The sequence below is a fragment of the Neopelma chrysocephalum genome, unplaced genomic scaffold, assembly GCF_003984885.1.
Source record: "Neopelma chrysocephalum unplaced genomic scaffold, ASM398488v2 Primary Assembly neopelma1_67, whole genome shotgun sequence".
Taxonomy (NCBI): Eukaryota; Metazoa; Chordata; class Aves; order Passeriformes; family Pipridae; genus Neopelma; species Neopelma chrysocephalum.
In genome coordinates, this window is record NW_020897726.1 from 4623182 (window position 1) to 4632623 (window position 9442).

The 9442-nt window shown below is 51.0% G+C and overlaps 1 protein-coding gene across 3 annotated transcripts in view; it reads left to right on the plus strand.

Moving 5' to 3' along the window:
- The first annotated feature begins 3346 nt into the window (after positions 1 to 3346).
- NXPH1 (neurexophilin 1) overlaps positions 3347 to 9442 on the plus strand; it is a 143384-nt gene continuing 137288 nt past the window's right edge. Inside the window, exons 1-2 of one of the 3 annotated variants that reach the window (XM_027684809.1) lie at positions 3347 to 4001; positions 4697 to 4858. In XM_027684809.1, coding sequence (XP_027540610.1) covers positions 4805 to 4858 — 54 coding nt within the window. In that variant the 5' untranslated portion in view covers positions 3347 to 4001; positions 4697 to 4804. Of the gene's footprint in view, positions 4002 to 4107; positions 4185 to 4696; positions 4859 to 9442 lie in introns of those variants that run through there. The other 2 variants (XM_027684810.1, XM_027684811.1) reach the window with 2 other exon arrangements.

Here is a 9442-nt window from a genome sequence, read left to right on the forward strand (position 1 = left end):
TTTTTATATTTAGAAATATGAATGGTACATACAGTCATATTCTGACCTTGAAAGAATGGAAATAAAATGTGACAAGGGACTCTCTTTGTAGTATTGGTACCAACCATAAAAATAATCTGTTCAAACATAAAGATTTCCTTGAAACAAAAGAAATCTATTTAAAATGTGAAGAGGGGAAGGGATAAGAAGAGAATTAATGGTTGGCAATATGAATAACATTTCAATAAGATTATTTACATGAGTGATATGAGGCATCTGGCCCGCACACTGTATAGTACAAATATAGAAAAGCTGTGGAGGCCATAATCTGTCATTGTAGTGCATATGCAACTTCAGTTGAATTCAGTAGTACTTCAACATGCATATAGATGAGATACTGGAGTTGCATATGCACTGCATATGTACTATACAGCATACAGGCCGGATGCTTCACATCACTCATGTAAATAATCTTACTGAAATATTCTTCATATTGTTAAACATTCATTCATCAGACCGTTTTTCTTATCCTTCTAGATCTTCACATTTTAAAAAGATTTTGTTGCTCTCTGACCTACCTTTTCCTTCTTTTCTTTGTTTTTTTTTTTTTTTTTCCAAGTAGTATTTCCAAAATAAGAAACATGGCCTCTACAAATAGGATTGCATGAGATTCAGTTCTGTTTACTATTTCATAAATAACTGTCCATGTTTAGACAGGTTAGCTACATTGCGCAGTAAGTTTAGCACAATAATTTGATATTTATCATTACAGCATTGTATTTTCTTTTAGTGCCTCAAGCAATTAAACCATGTGCCCATCCTCCATCGGAACCTGTAGCTGTTATTAATCACTTGCCATTGTCTTTGGATTTTCTGCTTGTGACCCTTTCAATTGTGCAAGTCAGGATGCTATCTTTGCAGAAATAGGGAAGATGTCTAAAGACATCTTAGAATGTATTTCAAAGCTTTAAAAATAGTCCAATTGCATTCTAAAGTCTAATTGGTCTTTTTAAGAGTCCCTTACTAAGCCCGGAATTTATGATTCTTTAAAGCCTCAGTAGTTGACACTACTCTGAGGGGGACCTTATTGCTAAGATTATAAACAGCATCCAAATGTTTGAAATTAAAATTCACTTTAAAAAAATCTAATATTCCATTTAAGGTGCTCTACCAATATTACAGAATCACATAAAAGTCAAAAAACTAAGTGCAAAAATCCTAAATGTCAGATTGTCATATGCATTGTATTGCCTTTGAAAAAGTATTACATGTTCACAGGTGAAGTACTTTGGAGTCTGCTTTTTTTTTTTTTAATAAAAAAGATCAATCCGGACTCCCATATGCTCCTTACTCCTCTCTTCTGGAGTGACAATAGAGGAAAGGAGCAGTCCAAACAGCATTTCTGAAGGAAAGCTCAGTTCCATTCTAGTTGGAAACTTTGTCCCAGTGGCCTTTTGCTAAGGAGGTCGGCTAAAGAGCAAAGAAGCCCTCAATGAAGTCAATGAGACCTTGGATCTGTTCAAACCTGACAGAAAACAGGTTCATTCATCCTTAACAACTTTGCCTCAAGAGCCTGCTCACAACTCAAGTAGATGTCACACAGATCAGACTGTTTAGAGGAGATCTTGCTGAATTTACATCATGAAGAAATTTCAGTGGGCTGAAGTAAAGAGTTTGCTTGTGATTACAGTGGAACCAGGACCTCCACCACAGTTCTCACCCAGATGAGGTGTAAGGATCTGGATGAGAAAGACTGGGAGGGCCTTCTTCTATTTGATCCGATGAAGGAATAATTGTTCTCCAAGGATTACTTCCTTGTCGCTCCAATGAAGACAGTGACCAGAACTTGGAGAAACTGATTCAAGTTATACATACAGTAGAGTTGAGTTTTCCTTTCCTGAAGAAATGATGTCTTCTTCAGGAACCTGAGCCATTTGCAATTTCATATCTAAGGTAAGAGTAACTGTGCTGAGTCTAAACAGCAGCTTATTGCAATGATCAACTGTATGCTCCATGCAGCTTATGGCAAGTTTGTTCTACCAAAGAGAGCGATATCTATCTAGCAATCTCTCTCTCTCTCTGTCATATATCTCTAGATCGAGTACTAAGTGTGGTTCAAGCCCCACACTTATGAAGAAGTAAGAGTGGAAGAGATAGGAAGGAGGGAGTTGCAAGGGAGAAGTCAGCTGCAATTTTTTGTTTGTTATCCTTTTGAAACAAGAAGTGTCTAGGCAGCTTTAACCCACACTGTAATACAGAGGCTGTCTGGAGGGGCAGGATGACAGTATGATTCCTTGCAGGCTGCACGCTTCTGTCCAAAGCTGTGATGTGAGCACTCCATATGTCTAGAAGAATGATGGTGCTGGAGACATATGGAAGTGTCCATCTTCCAGGTGTTTGGAACAGAAATAACCATGGGCAAAGCTCTGGTGCAGCTCTTTCAAAGAGTACTCGTACCTTCTCCATTCTTTTCCCAATCCCCTTTTATTATGGTGTTCCAAACTCAGACCCTCAAATTAAAATAGTATTTTACAACTTGATACTGAAGTCTCAGATTGCAGATATTAATTACCACTATGTGCCCTGAGGGAAGCAAGGATTTGGCAGGACAACTGAAGTCTCCCTTTTCTTTCTTATTTCCCTCTCTTGCTTATTGGTTCCCTTATGGGAGGTGATAAATTTGACTTTTGTTATTGAATCGGGGCATCTGGTAAGGCTACCCTGTGCTGTTGGTATCCTCCTGTCCTGGTGTCACACTGCTAATGACACCATTTTGGGGGATGGAAGAGTGTACGAAAAAACCCTATAGGACTCTTTGTAAAGAAGAAGGAAAACAAGGTCAATGAGACCTTTCCCTTTGAGTAACAGCTGGCAGGATAAGCCACAGCACCGGGCAGAGATGAGCTTTCCACCTTCACTTCGAGGGGCTGTTCAGCTACAGGTTCCTGCTTGCGTGGGAGAAGCAACCCTTTCCTTCTGGAACTTGTCTCCCGCAGCCGTCACCCAGCTCTGCTCCTCCATCCCGCCGCCTCCGTGCCCGGCTGGAGGGCACCCGCTGCCTTCGCGGGCGAAGCAGCGCTATGGGTGCACGGGACACCCCTGAGGGAGGTGGAAAAACTACAATGAAGAGGAAGAAAGAGGGAGAAGGTGCTCTCCCATGCTTCTTCCAGGCAGGCAGCCGGCTCCCGCGGACAGGCAGAGAAGGAAAGGGGCTGTGCCCATGCAGCAGCGCGGGCAGCAGGGCGGACAGGGCAGGCAGCAGGGACAGGCAAGTCAGCGGGGACAGAGCAGGCAGCAGGGACAGGGCAGGCAACAGGGACAGGGCAGGACACAAGGCAGGCAGCAGCGCGGGCAGGGCGGGGAGGGCGGACAGCGCAAGGCAGCTCGCGCCGCCCGGGGAGGGCTCTAATTCATCACCCCGTTCAGCGGAGAGGATGGGACGCCGCTAAACTCCCCTTCCTCCCTCCTCCCTTCCCCCTCGCCAAGCAAGCCCCCCCCCCTCCTCCCCCCTCCACTGCTCGCTCTCTCTCCCCAAGCAGTGAGGCTCGGACAGTGCTCGGCTCCAGCGCTTTATTTTAAGATGATCGGCCAAGGTCTTTGCAGACAGATTTTATCTGAAGTTAAATAGTGGGCGCTCGCCGCTCCCTCGCCAATAAGTCATTTTTAATAGAGACAAATCGCCCTGGACGCCCCGGAGCGCCGGTGCCGCCGCTCCTGCCCTCGCCCCCCGCCGAAGGCGAGCGGGCAGTCCGGGCAGCTCCCTCCTCCCGTAAGTGTCCTGCTCGGCGGAGCCGGAGCGCGGCCGTGTGCGGAGAAGGGGAGGAGAGGGGGGGAGAGCCTTCCAGCCGCCCCACCGCCCTGACAGTGCCTGCGCTGGATGCACAGCGGCCGCGGGACACCTCGGCGCGGAGCGCGGCGAGGAGATGCGCAGGGGCGGTGGGCTGCACCGCGGCACTCAGCCCCTGTAGGCTTGCCCATGGAGCGCCCCGCGGAGCCCCGGCCGCCGTCGGATCCTCCACGCCGTACGTATCCCCGCCGCGGCCCCCCCGCGGCGTCGGGGCTGTCCGCGGGCCGCGGGGGCGGAGGAGAGCTGGGGCCGGGGATGGGGGTCCTCGCCCGTCGGGGCGCCCCCGGGCGCGGTCCTGGCCCGGGGCAAGGCACGGCTCGCCTTTGGGAGAGGTAGAGGGAGGTGGGTACTTGTAGGGGTACGCAGAACCTGCTCCAGTGTACCGAAGGCAAAGCTCTCTGCCTTGGCTTTAAGCGCCCAGGAGCATCCGGAGCCCTGATCCCAGCGTCTACTGTCCCCTTCTCCCCGCTCTGCTCTCCAGCGCGCTGCCGGGGCTCCGCGGCCAAGTGGCCGGTGGCTGCCGCCCGATCCCCGCCGAGGGCTCAGGCAGGCGGGCAGGGCTGGCGCTGGCACCCCTGGGCCATCCCAGCCCACACCACGGGGCTCTCCTACCCAGTAAAAGGACTGAGCGCTGGGGAGTGCTGCCTACAGGCGATCTGCCGCCACCTCGGACCGTGCGATCACTTTGCTCTGACGCTGGATTATCTCGATTTTAATCGTTTTTTTGTCCCCCACCCCCATTCACACACCCCATCTCCTCCTTCTCTCCCGCCCCCCGCCACCCCGTTCCCTACACACCTCTCTTCGCCCCTTGTCTCAAGCCTAACCTTGTCTTGTGGTCATGGGGTCTATAATTTCATTTTTGTCTAGGCTGGTGAGAGCTCTGCTTGTTCTGTAAAGTGGATGTCAGGTGGATCTATGTTCTGGAAGGAACAAAGAGGCAGTGAAGGCAGCGCGGGGGAAGTTTGAGCGGCGAGGATGCAGGCTGTGTACTGGTACGCGGTCCTTCTGCTGCAGTCCACCCTCTACCTGGTGAGTGCCCCCGGCCTCTCGCATGGGCCAGGGAGCGGGGAGCTCGGCGGGGGGGAGGGCACTAGCCTGGCGGAGAACGAAGAAACTCACGGCAACTACTTGTGCCCCGTAGCAAGCCCTGCCCCGCCGTCCCGGGGTCGGGCCAGGCCAGGGGCGGAGAGGCGCGGGGCTCGGCCGAGAAATCTCGGCGGGACACGGGGATGTTGCGGGGCAGACCCGTAACTTCTCCTTGGGGGGCTAGAGTAAGGTCGGGGACTCCCGGGCCGCGTCCCCCGGCGCCACCTCCCGAGCCGGGTCCTTCGGCATCTGCGTGGGCACCGGAGTCCCGCCGCGGGGGCTCCTGGACAGGCTATGGGATGGAGGCAACTTCTTGCCCTCTGCTCCCTCCTGAGGATGGGAGCCCCTCCGGAAGGGAACCCTCCCGGTGTACCACTACGGGCGGCGCGGCACAGGCGGGAGGGCATTCGGCGGCGAGCACAGCGAGTGTTTTCCGCGTGAAGTGTAATTGACTTTCGTAGCAAATCTCCTTTAAGATTACCGGGGGAACACGAGTAAACAGTGGTGTTATCTCCTTTCACACACACACACTTTATTCCCTCTACGACCGCAAGGAACAAAAACCAGGCAGGCTGCTCCTTTGCAGCCCGCGTCCTCTCTCGCCTGCGACGCGTTAAGCAGGCAAACGCTTGGCGGCAGCTCGTCCCCGTGCGACGGGGGAGGGAAAAGACCTTTTTCCAGGAGCGCTGCGGAGAGAAGCATCCCGGCTGGGGACCGTGCTGGGGGGTGGCGACGGCGGCGGCCCTGCTCCGGCTCCTGTTCCGGCTGCGGTTGCGGCCCCGGCCCCGCGGCCGCCGAGCGCTGCCGCCCCGCCGCTCCCTGCACTGGCGCGGCCGCGCCACCCGGGGGCGCTGCGGGGCAGCGCGGGCGCGCGGAGCGGGGAGCAGCCAATCGCGAGCGGACCCGGCTCGCGCGGGGGCGCGTGGTGGGGCCGGCGGCGCGCGCCCCTCCCGCGCCCGCGCAGCCTCCGCGCACTCGACCCATCCCGGCCCATCCCGGCGTATCCCGCGCCGTCCCGTGCCCGCCCGACGTGGGGTGCCCTGCCCTCTCCGGGCGGTGCCACGTCCGTCGCGGGCGTCTCTCCTCCCTGCGAATTTTATAGCCCGGGCTGAGGGGTAGAGGGGTGGGGGAAATGGGGAGAAAAGTGCGTGGCAAATAATCCATCAAAAAAGCTGGAGCGAGATCGATACGTCGTGTTAAATTTTAAATGTGTTTGCTGGCGGTTAAACTGCTCTGGACTCATTACAACAACAGTGCTGGATTTATTCTAATGCGCTGCAGTCTGAACAACAAGCGCATTAATTCTCCTTTAATTGTAAACTGGGAGCATTTGAAAACCATTCAGTGTGCAAATTATGCTGATTCAATTACCGTTTAGTTACAGACTTCATTACCTGAATGCTTTTCTTTTCTTTTTTTTTTTTTTTTTTTTCCGAGGGCTTGGCATTGCAGAGTGAAGGAGACGATTTTCCAGTTTCCCCTCCAAACAATGCGAAATATGATACCAAAAAAAAAATCGTGAATAAAAGACAAGCTAGGGGGAGGGAATGCGTCCTTCGGCTGGGCTGTGTCTTCTGCCAAAACACTCGGGGAGGATCCAAAGGATTTCCCTAACACGATTCTTCCTTCTGAATCGATACTTCCACGTTTGTGCCAATCTCTTCCTGTTCTCTGTATTTCAGGAGTGACTCTGAAAGTTTACATTAGGCCATCGCGTGATAACAAACTGTTTATTAGCAGCGAAGCATTAAGTTTTGATTAAAGCTTTAATGCGGTGCCACAAAGCAGCAAGGTGCAGCATTTTGTTGTGCCTATCCGTGTGTGCACATCACTCTGTGTGGACTAGAGCAGTTTCAAATTAGGAATTTAATTTTCAGTGTTCAAACTGTTAGGAAGGGTAAATGAAATGGCGGCACAAACAGCTTCCTATCGAGTTTGTTAAAAAAACCTTTTTGAGAGGGGTTAACAATATAGGTGAGAGAGAAAATAGCCTGTTTCCCCTTCGCTTGAACTAGGAGGTGTTCAGGGAGAGTGAACTGCTGTGACGAGGCTGGGCTGCCTCGAAGTTACTCATTTACAGACACTGCCTGGCTTGTAATTTCGCTTCACCCAGCAAACCGCTGCTCTTTGGGTTTTGTTTTTTTTTTTTTCCTTTCCCTTTTTCCCTCCACCTTTAAACTTCTTTGTAATGAAATCTTAAAGGGGAAAAAAGTGTTTCTGCTTTTCTCCCCCATTTTAATAGAGCCATATGTCATCCAGCCTTACTGCCTGAAATTTATAGAGGTCACAGTCGATCAAAACGAGTAGGAATTTTGCTGGGCTAGAGATGGTTTGCCGTATTATGTTTATTGATAAGAACATCAGGTGTCCTTTGCAAGACGTGTATTTTTTCCTTGTTTTGAGCTGTGCAGTGTATTGAAAATGTTATATTTGATTTGCAGTGGAAATGTATTTCTTTTGGCCTAAATGGATAACTTAGTACTTATTTGGTAGAATTAGGAGTTAACCTTTAAAGGCTTGCAGTTGTTTTCCTTCTTTACTTTTAGAGAGCTGCAGAAAGTGTTCAAACACCTACGCTCGGTCTTATTCACCACGACACTCCACCACTCTTCTTTCGAAAGCATCTTAGTCTAATTCTAATGGATAATATTTCATTAACTAACAGTGCTGTTCTGAGCTCAAAATCGTCAGTAAGGAAGCAAGTAAATAGTAAAGAAAAAACCCCAAAAGATCACAGACTCTCACAGGACCGAGTTCTGCTTATAAGGACACCGGGATTTTATACCATTCCCGTAACGGAAACCTTCTCCTTGTACCTCTTGCCTAGCTGACGCTGAATTTCCAGTTCGACACCGCAGGACAATAAAAGGCCAGGCTGTTTGTTTTCCTTTCTTCCCGTTTTTTCCCCCTGTGTGGAAGGAGCATGCTGTAGAAGCGACTACAGAACGCGCGGGCTGTTAGCAAGGACGGCAAGGATCCTAACGAGTTATTTCTCACTGGGACAGGTCAAGCAGGGCCGAGGAGGAGGAGGCAGATCGTTTCCGTGCCGGCAGCTGCGGAGCCCGTCGGTGCGGCGGGTCCGGCGGGCTGTACCCGGCAGCTCCCGGCGGCGCCGGGTGCTCGCCACGTCCCGCCGCTCCCCGCCCGCATCCTGCCCACCCTCGGGAAACGCGGCCAAAGTGCCCCGCAGATAACAGGACTTCATTCCCCGTCACGGTCACAGGCTTTACCCCCGCACACTCGAGGGAGACCTTCCCGCACCGTACAATCATGGAATGGTAACATGCACCTCTTTTGCTAGGATCATCCCGGCTCGAAGGGACTTTGGCTCGTTACTTAGGTACTCCTTACCCGGAGTAGCGGTACGGAACTAAAATCAGTCGGAGTTTTGCGTGGCATGCTGCTAGGGTAAGGATCCCTCCCCTCCTCAGCCCCCAAACTGGCTTGTCTTCTCCCAGTAAAGTGTTTATTCACCAGTGGGTTTGTTAACTAGGATACACACCGGAGCCGGCTGGCAGAGCGCATTAACTCCATGTGGAACTTTAGCAGCGCGAGAGCAAAAGGAGGGGTGATTTTTCACCCCGCGATGAGGGCTGTTTCGCAGGGGGAGCTTCTCTGCGCGGTGCTTTGTCAGAGGAGTAGAACTGCGGAGCTCACGGGGCACCTTCTTTTACAAGGCGATGGCTTAGTCAGAGGGGCTTTGGAAACAGCCTGCTAATCTCCTCCCCGTGCCGGGCTGGGATTTTAAGGTCTATTCCACACCGCCACTGTAGCTTGGAGGCCTTCTGGCAGCCGAGAGGAGCTTTCCTGAAAAATTGTTGTGAATCATAGAGGTTTAAAATTGTCCTCAGCGGTGGCACACTTGGTACGGTATTTGCTGAGGGGGTAAACAGAGGGTTAGTGGCTCCAGAGTTTGTGTACATTTAATTTCGCTGTGTGTCGCACTGTTTGCGGTCATTTCACCCCGGTTAATGAAAGCTGTGGTGAACGTGAGGAGATATCATGCGCTACCGAAGATAAGTTGAGTTTTTTTTCTTCTTTCTTTTTAAAGATAGTTGCTGACTGTGTCCTACTTTGTCATGGAAGAAAAAAACCCAAACAAACCACACCTCTATAGGCAGCGAAGATAAAAGAAAAGAGAAAACAAAAGAGAGACAAGGCATTGTCCTATCGTAATCATCACCCACAGTATTTTCTCAGAGGCATTTGGTGCTGAATGCATTCGGGTATTGCTTTCCCCCCCCCCCAAAAAGCGATTTCCTGCAATTTTCAATTTGACGTCGAAGGAGGGGAGGGCGGGGGAGAGAGCTTGGCGAGCAGGGAGAGAAGTGGCTTTTTGTGCAGGGGAGTTTATGTAGCCTTGAGATGGTCCTTCTCCCTCTTTCTAAAGGAGTTCGAGAAACGCTGTCGCGATGGAATGGGGCGGGGGGAAATTACCCTTTCGGAAGGCACGGGAATAACAAATTTATCTGCGCTTCTGTTTTTTTTTTTTTTTTTTTTTTTTTTTTTTTTTTTTTTTTTTTTTTT